Raw genomic sequence first — 19,064 nt, forward strand, 5'->3', positions numbered from 1 at the left:
GCTCACGCGCTAATCTCAGCACTTTGGGAGGCTGAGGTGGGAGGATCACAAGGTCAGGAGTTCATGATCAGTCTGGCCAACACGGTGACACCCCGTCTCTACTAAAAATACAAAAAATTAGCCGATGTGATGGTGTGCGCCTGTAATCCCAGCTACTCGGGAGGCTGAGGCAGGATAATTGCGTGAACCCAGAAGGCGGAGGCTGCAGTGAGCCGAGATTGTGCCATTGCACTCCAGCCTGGGCAATAGTGTGAGGCTCCGTCTCAAAAAAAAAAAAGAATAAAAAATAAATAAATAAAATAAAATAAAATCTGATAGGAAACATTAGTCATCTATTGTCTCTAAGGGGAGCCACTATAAGACTTCAAAAGAACTTTGGTTTCCACAATCTTTATCTTAACTTGAACATTCCCTTTCTATCAATCCCAGCCAGGTCTTTAGACAAACTCAACCAATTGTCAATCAGAAAATGTTTAAATTCACCAATAGCCTGGAAGCCCCCACTCTGAGTTGTCCCACCTTTCTGGACCAAACCAACGTATTTCTTAAATGTATTTGATTGATGTCTCGTGCCTCCCTAAAACGTATAAAATCAATCTGTGCCCCAACCACCTTGGGCACATGGTCTCAGCGCCCCCTGAGGGCTGTGTCATGGACCATGACCACCCATATTCGGCTCAGGATAGATCTCTTCAAATATTTTACAGAGTCCAACTCTTTTTGTTGATAACTTGCCCCTTCATGCATTTGTAATTTTTTTCTGGATTCTTCACCTACTTTATCATAATCCCCTTATTAAAAGGTTTTTATAGCCATTATTTTAAGAGCTCTCTAGTACTCCATAAAATTCATGGATCATGAATTGCTTCATCATTCCTCTGTAATAGGACTTTAGAGTTGCTTTTATTGATTTTGGTACATTTGTAATTGTTTTGGTATTTCTGGTATAGACTGAGATTGAGGCAAAATATAAATTTTCTAAGATTTTTGAAAATATTGTTAAATTGCTTTCTAAAATGTTTACACCAATTCTCAGGCATACTGTTCCTATGGAAAAATAGCTTTTAATAATCCTAACAGACAGACCTGAGTCACCACATCACTAACTTGGCTTGTTCCTAAAGACAGCCTTTGACAGAGCTTCTTCCACTGTGTGCATCTAGAGAGACAGAGATGCAGGGTGGTAGAAGTGAGAGCCGCCCCTCTCTTCTGTCAGCTCTGAAGACTCTACCAAGGACTGGAGGGGGGCTCACTGCAATCACCAGTGCTTCCAGGAAGCAGTGCTGTCACAAATGAGCCATCAGAACACACTGGCTTATAAGAAGTGCTCAGAGGACCTTGAATCATGAAGCAGCTGAAGGCACCACTGGGAATAAATTATGAAATTTAACTAAGGTTATCAGAGTCCCTTTCTCAAATTTTATATTTTGGGTGATTGTGTCTATGAGAGGAAGGTATTTTTGGAATTTTAAACCATGACATTTACGAATATAGGTGATGCGAAAGTGGGTAATTCATTGTTAAATTATATTTGAAGGGCAATTTAAGTTTTATGGGTAACTTGCTGCTGGGATCCCTGCCAACAGCATGGAAGTAAGAAGGCACCATCTTTCAACACCCAGGTAACCAACGATGGGCTGCCTGTCCTTCTGCTCCCCTGATGTGAAACTGGAGAAGGACAAGTCTCCCAGTTAACCTGAATCAGTCAGGAGGTGGCAGCCAGTTTGGGCCATTTTGTAAAACAATGGCCCTGGGCAGTTGAAAACTGTCTGTGTTCTGGGAGACAGGCAGGCCGAGAAACTGCTCAGTAATAAGGAGGTGACAGGGACAGGGACGGACCAGCTGGGAGCAGTGCGCCTCCTTGACTGGATTCCAGAAGAAGAAAGGCTCTACAAAGGACGTGACTGCCCTGCCTGGGCGCGCTGAGATGCTGACGCATGCACAATGGCAACGCCCCCAAGTGTGGTGGCTGCAGGGCTGCTGGTGGAGAATTCCCTGCCCAGGGGAGCCCTGTGCCAGAAGGCGCCATGTCCTCCGTCCGGGCTCGCTCTCAGATGGCCTAGCCCAGCGAGGGGCAGGAGCGACAGCAAATGGGAAAAGGACGGCCCGGTGGGGATGCCGAGACAGTCACATAGTTTTCTAACAGTCATTGACTTCTATATGCCTCGGAGTTGAGAATCAAACTGGTAAAAATGTTAAAAGCAACTAAGTTGGAGTGAAAGTCTTCGAGGGGATCCCACGGGGCCCCAGACAGCATTTCCCAGACTCAAGTGAAGACGCAGACCCGGGTTAGAGATCCTTCGTGCTACAAATGTGGCAACACCTTTTTTATTTAGAGTAAGATGTGTTAACATCCAGCATGACAAAATTTGTACAAAGTTCACAATTTAAAAATGAAGTATCACAGCAACTTGTGATTCCACACATTTATAGCAAAATTAAAGTGTCAACAAACCCATGCCGTGTAGTACAAAAATAAATCAAACTTCAGTTCCACAGAGAGCACAATAAATAGTTTATACAAAATTCTGTCTTAATAAATGATTACTTAAATTAACTTAGAAATGAATATGAACAATAAGTTATAATAAACTCTGATGACTCACAATAATTCCATATGAAAGGTCAGCATTCTAATATGTGACACTTTTGTGATCCCTATATAATAGTCACAGATAACTTTTGATTGGATATTATGTACCAACGTTAGATGAGCAGCAGGTTTGTGCTTAAAATCCCTTTCCATTGTACATAGGTGATAACAATAAGAATCCAAAACTGATACTATCTAGTACTCTACTAAAAGCATTACTATATTGGCAAAGAAGCTGCAGACACAACGCGGTGGGGAAATGCATATGCTGTTATGAACAATGGGGGCCCTAAAGGCGGCTGGGGCCCTGGGCCACACGGACGGCCTCAGGTGACTGCAAGCACCTTGCTTCAGCTCTCAAAACGCATTCTGAGCATGGCAGCTGCAACCAATAGCACAACAGAAAGGGGGCGCTGTACAGGGACGGTTCCGCAGAGCCCCGAAGTAATTACATCATCTTTTTCCCAGCTAGTTATTAAAGTCCTTGTGGACAACTGTAAGCTTTTGTACAGTGAACAGTATAAAGTGCCGCTGGGATATACATATATTTATACATATATATATATACCGAGGTTGAGTATTGTATCAGAATATTTGTCGTGAGATCCCTGTAGTCTCCCTTCGCAACATTATTGATCAGCCGTGAGGGCTCCTCTATAATCCATCCAGGTTCAGTGTCACAAGGCTACTGACACGAGGAATTGCACACCTCCGTACGGATATATAGAACAAGGTAAGTGCAAATAGTCGACTGGCACATTGTGGGGACAATGACCCTGTAAGTCCTGTTCTGCTAAAAATATTTTTTTTTATTTTTACAAAACCCATCTTTTTTTTTATTTCATAACAAAAATGTAAAGTACGTCCGTACTTCCTGCATAACATCAAGACATGGAAGGAAGAGATGCTATTAAATGGAAATCAAGTCAACATCAGAAAACACAACACATCGTCAAAGGACTACTGAGAAGGGGGAACGCAGCACTCAAAAGTGGTCTTATGCATACATATAGTGCAGTCATTTGGAGTAAAACAATCAAATCTGGAAGGTATAAACAAGTCTAAGATGATCTAGTTTAAAGCAAAAAAGTGCTGAAGTATATTTAGTTACTTTTAAAATCTGATTGCATTCATTCTTAGAATAGTCACAAGAAATCAAACAACAAGGCTCTGCAAATGCTCTATGGTCAACTGGTCTCCAACCAAGTGTAGAACAGAAACGTCGTGTAAGAGTCCTCTGAATAGGACCAAATGCTTATTCAGAGTCAAAGTCGGGCGGGGGGAGCAGGAGAGAAACTTTACCGAGCTGCCTTCCCACCAGATCCAGCAGAAAACTCGGTCCGGTAACTAGAAGACTCACAAATCATTTGCCTTTATCCCTCAAATGTAAAATAAGAAGGTTCATAACAATAATAGGAATAATCATAATTTTTTAAAGTGAAAAGGGGAAATAAATGTTCTTAAATTATCTTTTAGCTTAAATCGAAAACACACAAATTCTGTTGATAAACTACATTGCAATAACAGACAGTTCAGAGGGGCACGAAACTCTAGGGGAGATACAAGAAGGTCGTTCCAAAGTTTATTGAGAAAGGAAAAGGAAATCTTCACGTGGTCCACCTCTGATAAGATCCTGTCTGAACTGGAGTTTCCACAGTCACACCATGTAATGCTTAGGAGTTAATTTAAAAGTGCTGTTTAAGCTGCTTTGAATCTTCTGCCAAGTTTCCATGGCTTGATGTTGTCTTACAATAAATTACTTATTTCATTTCTTACAGTTAATCCATATGCCATTTCCTTGGAATGCAAAAAACCTCATTTATTGCCCCCACCATACACCATCCTCCTAAAACAAACAAACAAAAAAGTCACATAATATTTCCAAGCATTGTTCAAAAATAAAGCATTTTTGCAACCAATTCTTGCTATGAAACAATATGCACACAAAATGTATTTCTTAAATTCCATAAAGTCCTCCAACATGAGGCAAATGATAACATCTAAAAAGCGGCTGGTCGGCCACAACATGGTCATTCAAAGCTGTGGGTTTGTGTGTGTGTGTGTGTTTGTGTGTCCATTTCAGTTCAAAATACTAAAACATTTAATCACTAAAGCATTAAAAAGAATTTACACTCTATTTATTTTGATCAGCTTACCTCTTCAGAAATAGATATACCCCCAAATGTGCATACATCAGCAGCTATAAACATTACATGGCAGAACACTATGTCAGCTTACATGGAAACGTACAAAATGTGGGTGTATTCAAAAACTATTCTGCAGGTACTATCTTTAAAGCAAGACATAAAATCATTATGAAGTCTTGTAAGCATAACACTGTTTCAAACAGAAATAAATATAGAACACTTTCTGGTAAGTTACAGCAGCAAAAAACAAGAGGCATCCTTTTTAAGCAAGAGTTTCATCACTACAGCAGCTGTTCAGACCTGAATTCCTCTCACAGCCTGCTTTATATTTTCCAGTAGGGCTTTATTTTCTGGACTCTGATAACGATCTTGATTTGTATACATTTCCGTCAAAGTAGTCACGTAAGCATCAAAATTTTGTTCATTGATTGGCTCCTACGAGATATTAAATAGTAGTTCATATACAACTTTTATTTTCTTAATAGTATATTTACAAAAGCATAAAATAGCAGCATAGCATAGTGCCCCTGGTTTTATACTATTTCAAAGGCTGGCTCAGAGCACACTTAAGTTTCTGGGGTCAGCCCCGCCCATGTTTCTAGCAGTTAATGGTATGGTTTCGGGGTGGTAACCACAAACATTTGCCAAAGGCTGAAGAACCATGAAAATAACAATAAAAACGGCATCTACTTTAGGCTGTGCGCTGTGGAGGGCTCCACATTGCTGCCTTGCGTGCTCAGTCACTTACCATGTGCGGCAGCTGGATGTTAGCCAGGCTGTGGATCAGAGACTGGCTCAGGTTCGCCAGCTCGTGGAGGAGAGACTCGTTCTGCTGCTCAATCACTTTGTTTTCCTCCTCGATGGTCTTCAGGTTGCTCTCCATCGTGGTAATCTGAAATGCACAAGTGTGCTTGACATGTAACACCAGGAGGACCCAGGAGCGTGTGGTTGTTGCCGGGGGCCATGGTCTACTGGGTGCGAAAAAGGGGCCTCTCGCTGAAGGAGAAAGGCTTGGGGCCGGGCGCCATGGCTCACGCCTGGAATCCCAGCATTTTGGGAGGCCAAGACAGGCAGATCACTTGAGGTCAGGAATTCAAGATCAGCCTGGCCAACATGGTTAAACCCCGTCTCTACTAAAAATACAAAAATTAGCCGGACGTGGTGGCAGGCGCCTGTAATCCCAGCTACTCGGGAGACTGAGACATGAGAATAGCTTGAACCCGATAGGTGGAGGTTGCAGTGAGCTGAGATCACACCATTGCACTCCAGCCTGGGTGACAGAGCGAGATTCCGTCTCACAAAAAAAAAAAAAAAAAGGCTTCAGCGGTGAGAGCTTGTCATTTAAGGACCTGCTGCCTGTGCTTTGGATTCATTGCACTTGACAACCGGGGAACTGAGACTGTTTGCTTGCGCGCTCCTGTTCTCTCAGCCGGCCTGATGGGACTGCAGTGTGTAGGGGGCTTAGTGTGCTACTGACTTGATGCGAATACTTCTCCTTTCTAGCCTGAATAAAATTCTGCCACAGCTAAGTCCTCCAATGCTCATTTCTGTGTGGGGGTGTCACTGTCTCTTCAGATGGCACCAGGCTGGCACTGTGCCCACAGGGTGATCTTCCTGCATTTCTCTAAGGAAAAAGGCCCACCACGGACCCTTCCTCGCATATTCCAGAGATAATATAAGTATCACCAAGGTCAAGGGGCTTGAGTTCAGGGCCTCTGCCTATAACAGCACAGGACTAGCTTCACACACAGCAGGTGGGGAGCTGCCCTGCCCATGGGGTGTCTGCCTTAGGCACCCAGGGGTGCCTCTGCCCTGCGTGATCTGGGGCTTCTCCCTGGAAGACTGAGCCGACCCGCAGAGTCCACGGCTGGCTTGCCTGGCCTGCCCGCTCCTCTCCTTCCCTGACGTGTCATTCCCAAGTCCTCTCACGAGAGTCTCTCCTCCTCTCCCTCTCGGCCCTGCCTTCTCCTATGTTCTGGCCCTCCCTTGGCTGTACTGGGTCAAATCCCAGATTCTCCCAGTCACCAGCCTCAGGCCCAGGCCCCCTGTTAGAAAACTGGAGCCCCTCAGAGGCGCCCTCCAGGATGAAGTGGGGAGGGTGGGCCTTCTCCTTGGAAGGAATCGCAGCCCCCACCATTCCCGCAGGGACAGGTCCCTGTGGAGAGCCCACCAAAATCACACAGTGTTATTTCCATGCGCGTCCTGGGCGACCTTCTCATTCGTTTTCTTTGGGGTTGTTTATCAAATTAATGTTCCCCTCCCAGCTGCCCCCTTGCAGGCTCAGGAGTGGGTGCCTGCCCTCCCATGACTCCTGGGTGGGCCCCGAAGGGCTGTGTGCCCGGTGCTTGTCTTCCAGAGCGTTCTGTAGCCCTTCCTGGGTGGCCCTGAGCAGGAGGCTCCTGCCCTTTGCATCTGGTGGCTTTCCTAGACGGCGGCTGCTCCAGGCCCCTAGGCCCCTCCTGTCTGTGCTCAGGGAACCCTGCAGAGGCCTCCCCATCACTGGCCCTCAGCACGCGCTCCTGGATGAGCCCAGCCCAGCTCGCCTCTGGTTGAGTGTCTCAGAGGTGCTTCTGGCTATTCCACTATCCTAGCTAGGCAAAGTGTGGGCTCTTCTTCTGGAAAATGGGAATAATGCTCCTTGCATTATGAACTCACACTGAGATGTGCAGTGTGTTTGCAGTGAGAAGACATTTGTTATTCCTGGGGCCTCTGATCTGGTCTTAGGGGCCCAGAGTAAACGGAAGTCCAACTGCTCCCCCGGCTTAGCAGAGAAGCAGCCTGTGGGGTGACCAAGGCAGGGGTGGCACCCTGTCTCATTGTCCCCAGCAAAATTCTTGGGGACACATTTTAGATCCATTCCTCCTTCAACTTATGTTCTCTGCTGGAAAGTCTAGCCCCTTCTGCAGAGGCAGATACATCTTCCTGTGTTCAGGAATCTCTGTGAGACTCAGGAGTTAGGCCGTTCCTTCCCATGCTACCCGGGTCTGTGGCTGGGATGGGGGTGGGGGGGCTCCCATGCTTATAAATGCTTTGCTTTTCTCAAAATGGAACAAATCTCATTGTGTTGAATCCACTTAGCTGTGGAACAAAATATGCAGTCTGAACAAACATCCCATCAAAGCCCTGGCCAAAATGATCATCTCCTGAACCAGGCTGCTTGGCGAGCCCCGTCCAGGGTCAGAAGGGATGTCTGGAGACCCAAAACCAGAACCGACGGGTATCTGCCAGGTCTTGCAGCCTCACCTCCCTCAAGCGCATCCCCCGTGGCCCCTGCATCTCCTGCATCTCCAGCCCACACACGCAGGGCCCCGGGCTTCTTGCATGCGAACACGTTTGCTTGCCGGAGGCCTTCCTCCAGGGTGGCAAGCAGCTGAGTGTCTCGGTCACTGCTGCCCGTTACTGTCCTAGCCAGACAAACTGTGGGCTCTTTTTCTGGAAAATGGGAGTAATGCTCCTTGCCCACAACATCAACTCACACTGAGATGTGAGGCATGTTTGCAGTGAGAAGACATTTGTTATTCCTGGGGCCTCTGACCCAGGCTTAGGGGCCCAGAGTAAAGGAGAGCTCTCTCAGAACGTCCTGGAGCTGGCCAGCACGCTGTGGCCGTCATGGGAGACAGCACTGCTGAGAAAGGTGAGGCAGGGGCTCCGCCCAGCCCCTCATACGCCAGGCCTCCTCCGAGGATGGGGCTGAGCGGACTGGGGAGGGGCACAGAGGCCGGTGTCTCCCTTCCAAACACAACCCACAGCAGCCACAGTACGTGGTTCCTGGCACTCGGAAGGCGTCCCCGATCACAGGTGCTTACACGGGGAGGGGCCTGTGTCGGGAGTGGGTCTGGGGGCCTGGCTGGGAGCTGGGCCGGCCACCTCGGCCGTCGTCAGTGACGTGCGCTGACGAGTCTAAGTCTGCATTTCCGGAAACATCGAGTCGCCTGTGGTAAAGCGGGGAGCCCTCTGACGAAGGTGGGTTCTGTTTTTGATTGTTTAAGAAACGCCAAAGGTTTTTCAGGCTGCTAGGAAGCAGTGCATTCCTGGATCTTCCCAAGAAAGTTCCTGCGTCAGCAGCAGCCTGATGGCCAGTCTAGGCCCAAACCTGCGTTTTTACAGACTTGTCCACACCCTGTGTCCTTCCGGACCTCAGCGTTTCTTAGACTGCGCAGTCTCTGACCACACCTGGAGCAGAGAAAGGTCAAATCTAGTCCGGGGCCTGACATTGAAAGCTAAGACTGAGCTAAGAATGGCGTTTGCATTTTTTAGTGGTAAGAAAAAAACAAAAATGAAAGAAAAACAGCATTTTGTAACATATAAGAGCTATTAAATTCCGACTGCAGCACCACGTGACGCTGTGTTGAAACAGGGTCACACTCACACATGTGTTGTGAGGCTGTCGCACTGCAACACAGCTACGTGGTCCAGAAGCCTAAAATATTTGCCATCTGGTCCTTTAGAGAAAATGTTTGCCAATCCCTGGACTAAACTAAGTACCTTGATGGCGTGATGTGTTTAGAAAACATTTCCGGAAGAAGTGTAAAATGGGTGGGAATCCCAAGGCGTTAGCAGTGGGGTGGTGGAAGGGCGTAACCCCAAAGAAAGTGTCCCTGTGCAGGAAGGATCGCTTCCTGCCCATGCCCCTGCTGACCAGGGAGGCTGGATCACAGAGAGGCTTAGCCCCAGGGAGAACAGCCATCATCTGAAAGTGGTGCAGGCTGTGGGATTAACTGACCTGCCAATCAGAAGTCAAGCTGCACAGGGCTGTTCACACTGGTCCATCTGGGCCCTCGCACCAGGAGCTGGGGGGTTTCTTGTGAATAGCCTGGCCTGAAAACACGAGCTCCCTTTTATACTCAAATACCCCCACCCCCACCTCCCTGACAAATGCCCGCTGTTTGGGCCACGGGGGGCAGCATCCCAGCCTCCCAGCAGGCTCCGAGCCAGCCTCCTTCTGCTCCTGCTGTTTGCTGTGCCGGGAGTGACCCTTTCCCTCCTCCACCTCCCGTGTCTGCAGGACTCCCACCGTCTCTCCCCGGGCTCCTCGCTCCAGGCCTCCACGGTGGGGTCTTGAACTCAGGCTCTCAGCACTCATGTGGTTCACACAAATGCCGCTTGCCCGGGCCACTCCCAGCACTTGAGTCCCCTGCTCTCTCTTCCTCAGCGGCAGTTTTTGTTTCCGGATTCTGATAACAAGCAACTTGCGGGTGTCCCCTGGGGCGGAGGGCAAGATTTTCTTGTCTCTGCTCCGGGCTCTGGTGTGAACTGAGTTGAATCGGATGAGATGTGTCTGGGGAATCTTGGAGTCCAGAACCAAGGCTTGGGTGTGCCCAGCCTGGGTGCCTCAGCCCTTGAAGCTGAGGCCACACTGAATCCAGTTGAATGGGGTTGGGGAAACAGCAGACCCCACAGGCACCTCGACCGTTCTGCTGGTGCTGGGCCACCCCAGGAGAAAGCCTGCGTCAGAGACTGGGAAGGGACCAGTGTCGGGACTTTTTTTTTCTTTTTCTTGCCCATGGCGCGATCTCGGCTCACTGCAAGCTCCGCCTCCTGGGTTCACGCCATTCTCCTGCCTCAGCCTCCCGAGTAGCTGGGACTACAGGCACCCGCCACCACGCCTGGCTTTTTTGTATTTTTAGTAGAGATGGGGTTTCACCATGTTAGCCAGGATGGTCTCGATCTCCTGACCTCGTGATCCGCCCGCCTCGGCCTCCCAAAGTGCTGGGATTACAGGCGTGAGCCACCGCGCCTGGCCAGGTGTCGGGACTTCTGATTGCGTTTGTGTGAGGTGAAGACCCCGAGGCAGACTCTTCTTTTCAAGCTGCCAAGCATAAGAATGGATTTTTCAGCCACATAGGAATTGTGTTGGTCGCATTAATTGGACCCCAAACAGTGTTTAAACACATTCCAAATTGGAAAACTCATCTTCTCAATTAAATAAAATTGCGTTTGTCCTAATTTGAATTCTTACAACTGAACAGTGAAAAATACCTTTCCAAGTTTTAGTAAGAACATTTCTGGGCTTGCGATGTAACACGCAACCCCTTCCACAGAGAGTGGCAGGGGCGGCCTTCCCTGCATCCGGCACAGACACGGCCGTCTCTTCCCATCCGGCACAGGCACGGCCGTCTCCCCCTTATCCGGCACAGGCACGGCGGTCTCCCTCCATCCAGCACAGGTGTGGCGATCTTCCCCATCCGGCACAGGTGTGAAATTTAAAGGCTTGGACGGAGTTTCCTTTTTCCTTCTCTTGGATTTGTTCTTTACCAGATTTAAATCTGGACCCCTCCCTATGCAGGACCCTCATCACTGGGCTGCAGGCCTGAGCACTGACTCTACAGTTCTTCCCTCCGCTCCCATTCCAGAGAGAACATCGGGCCGTGGGCATCCACTTCTCAGCTATCTCATGGCTTGGGCTTGGGACAGGCCTGCAGCCCTGTGTCATCTCTGGCTTGGGCTCCGTGCACAGGCCTGCATCCGTGTGTCAGTGTGTCTTGAACATGTCATGGGGCACTGGGAGAAGTCTGCCTTTCTCTTGGGTCAGAGTGGACAAGAAAACACGGGGTCTGGGCCAGTTCCCCTTCCTGGCCATGCTCCCTGAGGGTGTGCGGGCCTGAGAGGCACGGGAAAGTCAGGACCTTCTAAAGGAAAATGCAAGCGGCATGAAGGCTGCTGCAGGGAGGCCGAGACCATCAGGCAGGGCCGCTTTCTGCCCTGGAGAGCTGGCCTGCCCCACGTTCCCCCTCCATATTCCCCGGGCAGTGGCCGAGGCACAGGCAGCAAGGGGGGGCTCCTGGCTGTGGGCGCACATTGTTTTCTGATAAGTTTTGACCCAGGTCTAACCCGTTTAAGGAACATCAGGCTCTAAGCTGCCTGTGTCAGCAGCTGCCTGTGTCAGCAGCTGCCTGTCTCTGAGCTCAGGCCTGGTGCTCACAGAACAACTTCGGGGCTGGAGCTCATCATCCGACCCTGAGAGCTGCAGAGCTGGGGGACTCCGGCTCAGTGCATTCCCATCCCTTCTAGAATAGAGGAAGGTCCATGCCTGGGCACATCTGGGAAGTCATCTCTCTCATCGGCCAAGTCAATAAGAATAAATGTGAAGTCTTCACATTCATTTTTGACATCAGGTCCAAATAGATGCTGTTAGGAGCAACTACTCATCTCAGAGATAAAGAAAGGCACAAAGGAGCCAGTGAGAACAGACACAGACCTGAGTGCTTCCTGAGGGGGAGGCCACACCCGTGCAGGTGCAGACAGTGCCCGGGGTTCCTACTCTAAGCAGCCTGTGTAGGCACATGCGTTGTTCTCTAGGGCTCAGAGCCAGGCGGCATGACCTCTAAGCCTACTCAGCCCTCGGCTGAGCCCCAGCCCCAGTACTTCATCCACAGCTGGCGTCAGAGCTGCCGTCCATCCCTCATGGACAGCCACGGAGCAGCAGGCCTTCACTGCGGAGGGAGGGGTTTCGGGAAGTGGGAAGAACCCCCTTCCTGAACAGCATCCTATTGGAATTGGGTTGCCCCAGTAGGTCATGGACTCAATACCCTGGACAGACAAGGACATTCTGCCTCATCACAGAGTGCCCCGAAAGGTGCCATTCAAAGGAGGAAATAAATTAAGATTTTCAGGCTTGTCACCCTCAAAAACAGAATACAACTTGATATGGTTTGGCTCTGTGTCCCCACCCAAATCTCACCTCGAATTATAATCCCTATAATTCCCACCTGTGAAGGGCAGGACCAGGTGGAGGTAATTAAATCATGGGGGAGTTCCCCCATGCTGTCCTGGTGATAGTGGGTGACTCTCACGAGATCTGATGGTTTTATGAGCGTCCAGCATTTCCTCTGCTTGCACTTCTCCTTTCTGCCACCTTGTGAAGAAGGTGCCTTGCTTCCTCTTTACCTTCTGCCATGATTGTAAATTTCCTGAGGCCTCCCCAGCCCTGCAGAACTGTGAGTCCATTAAACCCATTTCCTTTATAAACTACCCAGTCTCAGGTATTTATCAACAGTGTGAGAACGGAGTAATACTCAAGGGTGAATTTTTGATCTGTCCCAATTAAACACTCTTTGCTGACTTGGTCACCTCCTACTCTCTCCCAGAACCAGCAGCTCGTGAGTGCTCTGGCACCCGTGGAGTCTCCTGTGCAGTCCAAGATGCCGCCTCCATGGCTGGTCCTGGGGGTGAGGAATGCCGCAGGCTGTTACTCCATTCCCCAAGCCCAACGTTCAGGTAAGTCTTAAGGGAAACTCCAACCTGTGTTGGGTGAGCCCCGGCCAGGCCAATGCGAGACTCTGGGAAGGCCTGAACACAGCCCTTGGGGCTACCAGGTCGGTGAGATCAAGGCAGTGATGCCCTCTGGGGAAGTAGGTTGGCATCAAAACGCCCGGGCAGCAGCCACATGGCCTGGTGGGGAGTTCCCACCCTTGGCCTCATCCTTGGTACCCACGGGGGGCCTGGAAATCCCTTTCGGTTGCTTGCTGAGGCCCCAGCCCCAGAGGCTGTCTCCATCCTTGGGAAAGCTGTGTCCAGTGGGGAGAAACCACCTGTTGAGCAGAGCCGTTGACCACACCCGGCTGACCATGGGAAAGGCCCTCAACCTTCCCCAGCCTCAATCTCTTCATTTACAGAGAGGGGATAATAAGGGAGCCCCTCGGAGTTTGTTAGGAGGACAGCATCATCACGTAGGTGGCTGGCGGTGACACCATCCTCATCTCCATCCAGTTCTCGGGGCTCATTCCCAGCCAACCGAGCAACCTTCACGGAGGATGGCCAGCATCCCCCGAGAGCCTCATCACACCGTGGCCTGCTGGGGAGGGGTCGGAATGGAGACCTCATTTCTAAGAGGACAGGACACCTCCGCTCACCCTGTGGGCAATGTGAGGGTTGGGTGGTCAGCAAATAAATTCCACTCCCAGACTGTACTTTGGCGGGACCCTAACACAGCAAGGTGGGGGATGCCAGGCACAAGGCGCATAGGCAGACAGGGTCCAGCCTGGCCTCTGTGGCCTCGGCTTGGCTGAGGAAGCTGCCTCTCCGTCTTAGAAGCTGTATGTTTAAGATGAGGCTGAGGACGTTTACCCTGTGGGCTGCTTGTGGGCATGGAGGGGGTTAGGTGACCACAACTGCTCTGACAGCTGCCACTGCTCTCTCTCCTCAACCCCAGGATCTGCAGCCGCAAGTCACTGCGGCCGCTTCCCCAAACCCCAGACACCCAGGAGTCCTATGTGGCACGCACTCCTTGTTTTAAATTCTGGGAACATCGGCTGTCGCTATACATTTAATATAGTGATTAAGTAACAGGAGGACCTGAAGTATCTTGGAAGGAAAACTTTCACTGTTTGCAGGTGATCCTCTGAAAATGCCTATTCACAAATGCACTTCATTAAAAAACACAAACACACATGCAGACTGAAAACGAGAGAACCACGGCCCCTGATACAGCGAACACTGCCACGGAACGGTGTCCGCGGAAGACCAATATCATAAGGTGGAAAAAGAAAGGAAATAAAAGAGCAAATAAAGAGGAAATGGCAGCTCTCCTAAAAGCCGATTTCATGCCACGTATCTCTGGTATAATGGCGCGTGTTAGAGCTAAAATTGAGGGCTTCAAAAACTGTTACCTGAGTTCTGAGTTTAATCATATCGGCTTCCATCTGGGAATTGGATTCATTTAGCTCCTTGATTTCTTCATCTAACTGTTTGATTTCTTCATCATTTTCTATACCTGTAATAATGAACATTAGTATGTTAAAACTATTATATACAAAAACATTAGAGTCAGAATTTTGGGAGCTTTCTTTGTTCCTTTTATATTCGTAATTGAATTTGCTTGGAAAATAGACTCTTGAATTAGAAAGGAAAAAATCGTCACAATCTCTGTGTCTTCTATTCCCTACCACTGCCCCTTCCCCACCTAAGTCCCCCACAAAAAGAAACAAACAATTGAGACACACAGAAGACTCCCAGGCACTTTGAGGGTCGAGCTCCCAGGGACAGTTAACCTGGGTCTTAGATGTAGCCCTGGGACACGAGGCAGAGACCACCTGGTCCTGAGTGCTGATTTGCTGAGCCTGGCCTATTTTCTCCTGCTTTTGTTCTCTCTCTCGACTCGCTCTCTGCATCAGTCATTCTGCAAACACCCCAGACTTGGAGCCAGGCTCTGCAGGCACATTCACCAACAAGGCCAGGTCCTCCCCGCCCTCAGTCAGTTTAGGTTCTGGGTCGGAAAATGGGCAACAGATGTGTAACCACAAATGCAGTCCAGCCAATGCTGAGGATGACCTCACCTTATCCACCAACAGGAAGCTGTGGGAAGTGGGAGAGGGACGTGGGGGCTGGCTGGAGGGAGATGGCCACAAAAGGGCTCTCTGAATATTTGACATTTAGCAAAGAAAAAATCTCATTCTGAATGATTAAAAAGTATGTATTAACTAACAGAATTCTCAATTTGTAAACTCTGCCAGAATGATGACCTCGGCCAGGTGTGTACCTGATCATCTGAGTGTCCCTGGTGGGTGACTGCTGCCCTGCCGAGGTCCACGGGGCACACGGATCAGTCCTGGCACAGCTGGGCACAGGGCCCAGATGCCCGTATTTACAAAGGCCATTCTGGACACCTGCTTCCCTGGCCGGCTGTGTCTGGTTACTGGCAACATTACACTGCCAACGCCAAAGAGATGGAGATTCCTCTCTATTTGTGGCCACTTGACCTCACACAGTTGGGTGTACACAGAAGAAGAGCAGGAGTTTGGCAAACACAATCACCCTAGAAAATTCAGGATTTGAGATTGCTGTTCTCATTGGTCACACAGCACCACAATGGATCTTTACTCAAAACTAATGGAAAATGTATCCAGGCCTCCTAGGAGGCTCCCAGTGGGTACATGCTGTTTTCAAGCTTTGCAGACAGAAGGGCAGAAGGGGTACAATTAACCAGAGGCCTGAGAGCACCCCAAAAACCCTGCTGACATCAGCAGAACAGAGGTGGAGGCTCCTCTCTACCAAGACATTAGAAAGATGAGAGCAAGAGAAAGTGACGGATCAGTGGGATTGGGCCTTAGATGCTGCTTTTAGTGAAGCGAAAAAAAAAAAAGTTATACCCTCAAGATAAAAATACCCAATGCAAAAAATCCCAATTCATAAAGCAACTAAATTATGAACGAATGTATCATTTCAGAAGCATTCTCCACAAGCTTCTGTTAAACTGCAAGCATCCAAATGCCTTTAGAGCACCTCCATGTGAAGGAGGCCCTCAGAACACTAGATGTGGTGACGCTTCGACCCTCTACAGCTGTCACGGGCAAATTTCTCAAGCACGTTCCTAGGAATCCCATCTCGCAGGGGCCTTTCAATATATTTCTGTCAAAAACCTTGGACTGGGATGTTTAGTTTGAAGAATTCATGATAAACATCAAACTAAGTGGCCTATCAGGCTTTGTTATCTAATTGATCTGCCAGATCAGGTCAACTGTTCTGACAGAAGTCAGTGCCATTTTAAATCCAAATAAAAGTCTTGAAACGGGTCCCATGACAACCTTTCATCTCTAATTTTGTTCTGGGAGCGACGGATGGGTGGATATTACTTCCGTAGCTCTGCTCTGTCCTGGGGGACCACCCTCAGGCCCAAGTGGTCACCAACAGCCCTTTGTGGGAGCCTGGGAACGTCTCAGTCCTGGGGCTGCCCACTGCGGCTCCATGCAGCACACCATTCCTTTGTAAGGGGGAGAAGGGAGACAGGGAAACGGTGCTAGGAAGAACCAGCAGCTCACAGAGGCATTCCCGGCCCATGAGATTCTGGAGGACGAGGGAATGTGGAAGAGGTGGGCCTGCAAACTGATTCTGTAGAGCTGTCCACAGCCACATCCCTGGGATATCCTGCAAGCCCCCAGGCACATGTGCCTCGGCGTGAAGCCCCCTCAGGGAGAGGAGAGCTCTGGGTTGGGTGGGAATTCTTCTTATCCCTGCAGCAGGGCAGTGACTGGCCCAGGAAGCAGTCCCTGGGGTTGCTGGGGCCTCTGAGCTGAGCCTCACTTTGTGGATGGTTAGGCTGGAACTAGGGTTTTTTTGTTGTTGTTGTTTGTTTGTTTTGAGATGGAGTTTGCTCTTGTTGCCCAGGCTGGAGTGCAATGGCATGACCTTGGCTCACTGCAACCTCCACCTCTTGGATTCAAACGATTCTCCTGTCTCAGCCTCCTGAATGGCTGGAATTATAGGTGCCTGCCACTACACCCGGCTAATTTTTGCTATTTTTAGTAGAGACGGGGTTTCACCATGTTGGCCAGGCTGGTCTTGAACTCCTGACCTCAGGTGATCTGCCCACCTCAGCCTCCCAAAGTGCTGGGATTACAGGTGTGAGCCACCGCGCCCAGCCGCAACTAGGGTTTTATAATACATTCCACCAGTTGGCCTGCAAGCTCTCAGGAGAAACTGCCTTTATAAAAAACTGGCCTGAGCAGGGAGGGCCCAGCCAAAAAGCAGCATCTCAGAGCCAGAAAATCCACCCACTGGACACCAAACCAAACAAGCAAAAAAATCCTACTCAAATTAGCATAGCGTGGTCCCAGAAGATTTTGATTTATTTCAGGATCCTGGTGGCTCTTGAGAGACCAGCGTCCCATGGTGAACCTAGCCAGCGCTGGTCACTCTCACTAATGGCTTGGTGGAATTTCCAAGCCTCCTGGAATGTCCTTTTCCTTACAGCTGAAGTAGAAACGTGAGTTCCCACACTTTGGAGCTCTCAGGAATATTAAGCGAAATAAGTAGGTGAAGTTCCTGACAAAGTGCTTCATGTTTCTGGGGCTTGATGGAGGTTAGAGCTCCTTTCCCTAGCTTGCTTTCTGCTGTGATAGTAAAAGGAAAGAAAAAGCATTATCTTATTTCCTTCTCTCCTAAACACTGCCCCTGCCCCCACTACCTGCCAAAAAGCCACTGATTGTACAACTTCAGCCAAGGTGCCAAGGTGCTAAGAGGCATACAGTGGACTTCTGCAAGAGGGTTCTGAAGGAGACTCACTGACAGTCACGCCGGCTGCTCAGGCAGAGCTGAGTGCTAATGCGTGATGAGATCGCTCCACGGATAAAGAAAATAAGGTGATCCTTGTCGGGGAGAGACATGAGAGTAGGCTCATCCCTAAACTTAAAAAAGAAAGAAAGAAAAATACTTTAGAGCCAGAAGGGAACCTCAAGGACATTTAGAATAGCTGCTTCCCTTTCAGACAAATGCTCAAGAGAAAGCGCTAAAATCCAGTGCCAGGGTCCTTCTTGGCCGAGTCAGTGCCTCACAGTGGATTCCGGTGGCTTTTCTGTCCCATACAGTGTCTGGGCCATGCACGGAGGGAAGCTGCTGAGCACTCTTGTTACACTGAAGGTATAAAAATGACCCCAGGAAAGGCTTTACACTCAGGATATGAAAGATGGTGGCTCACGCCTGTAATGCCAGCAATTTGGGAGGCTGAGGTGGGCAGATCGCTTGAGCTCAGGAGTTCAAGAGCAACGTAGCAGCCGGGCTCACGCTTGTAATCCCAGCACTTTGGGAGGCCGAGGCGGGTGGATCACGAGGTCAGGAGATCGAGACCAAGGTGAAACCCCGTCTCTACTAAAAATAGTGGTGTAGTCCCGTTTCGAGAGGTGAGGCAGAGAATGGGTGGACCGGAGTTGCAGTGACCGAGTCGACCATGTGAGCTCAGGAGTTTGAGAGCAGCCTGAGCAACATGGCAAAGCCCCATCTCTACCAAAAATACAAAAATTAGCTGAGTGTGATAGTGCACATCTATAGTCCCAGCTACATAGGAGGCTGAGGTGGGAGGATCGCTTGACCCTGGGAGGCGGAGGTTGCAGTAAGCCAAGATCGTGCTACTGCTCTCCAGCCTGGGTGACAGAGTGAGACCCAGTCCAAAAAAAGAGAGATGGATTGTCTTTTCCACATCTATAGCAAGGGCAACAGGAACACAGAGCTTCGGATGCGAAGAATGGTACCATGGCAGCAGAAATTGGAGGTTTTATTAGGGCTTTTCCCACTTCGCTCTGCACTCCTCTCTCCTGCCGCCACGTGAAGACGGACATGTTTGCTTCCCTTTGTGCCATGATTGTAGGTTTCCTGAGACCTCCCCAGCCATGTGGAGCTGTGAGTTGATGAATCTTCTTTGCTGTATAAATTACCCAGTCTTGGGTATTTCTTCATAGCAGTATGAGAATGCACTAATACACCTGTTTTATGTGTGCTCCCATTTAAAGACAACTTATTTAATAGATACTGTGGATTCCTTAACATAGAACTCCCAGCCAACAGTCACAACCATGACTCCTATCTGAAGGGAGCTTGGCCAGCATGCATGTTTT

The 19,064-nt window shown here is 49.3% G+C and overlaps 1 protein-coding gene across 15 annotated transcripts in view; it reads right to left on the reverse strand.

The window, feature by feature from the left end:
* Positions 1 to 2,289: 2,289 nt before the first annotated feature.
* Positions 2,290 to 19,064, reverse strand: part of MYT1L (myelin transcription factor 1 like) — a 532,891-nt gene continuing 516,116 nt past the window's right edge. For 8 of the 15 annotated variants that reach the window (XM_032172073.2, XM_058426326.1, XM_032172071.2 and 5 more), the window contains 4 exons: positions 14,343 to 14,452; positions 5,489 to 5,632; positions 5,041 to 5,175; positions 2,290 to 4,439 (listed from right to left, as the gene is read on the reverse strand). In XM_032172073.2, coding sequence (XP_032027964.1) covers positions 4,413 to 4,439; positions 5,041 to 5,175; positions 5,489 to 5,632; positions 14,343 to 14,452 — 416 coding nt within the window. In that variant the 3' untranslated portion in view covers positions 2,290 to 4,412. Of the gene's footprint in view, positions 5,176 to 5,488; positions 5,633 to 14,342; positions 14,453 to 19,064 lie in introns of all 15 variants that reach the window. The other 7 variants (XM_058426329.1, XM_058426330.1, XM_032172081.2 and 4 more) reach the window with 5 other exon arrangements.

The sequence above is a fragment of the Hylobates moloch genome, unplaced genomic scaffold (assembly GCF_009828535.3).
Source record: "Hylobates moloch isolate HMO894 unplaced genomic scaffold, HMol_V3 SCAFFOLD_13, whole genome shotgun sequence".
Lineage (NCBI taxonomy): Eukaryota > Metazoa > Chordata > Mammalia > Primates > Hylobatidae > Hylobates > Hylobates moloch.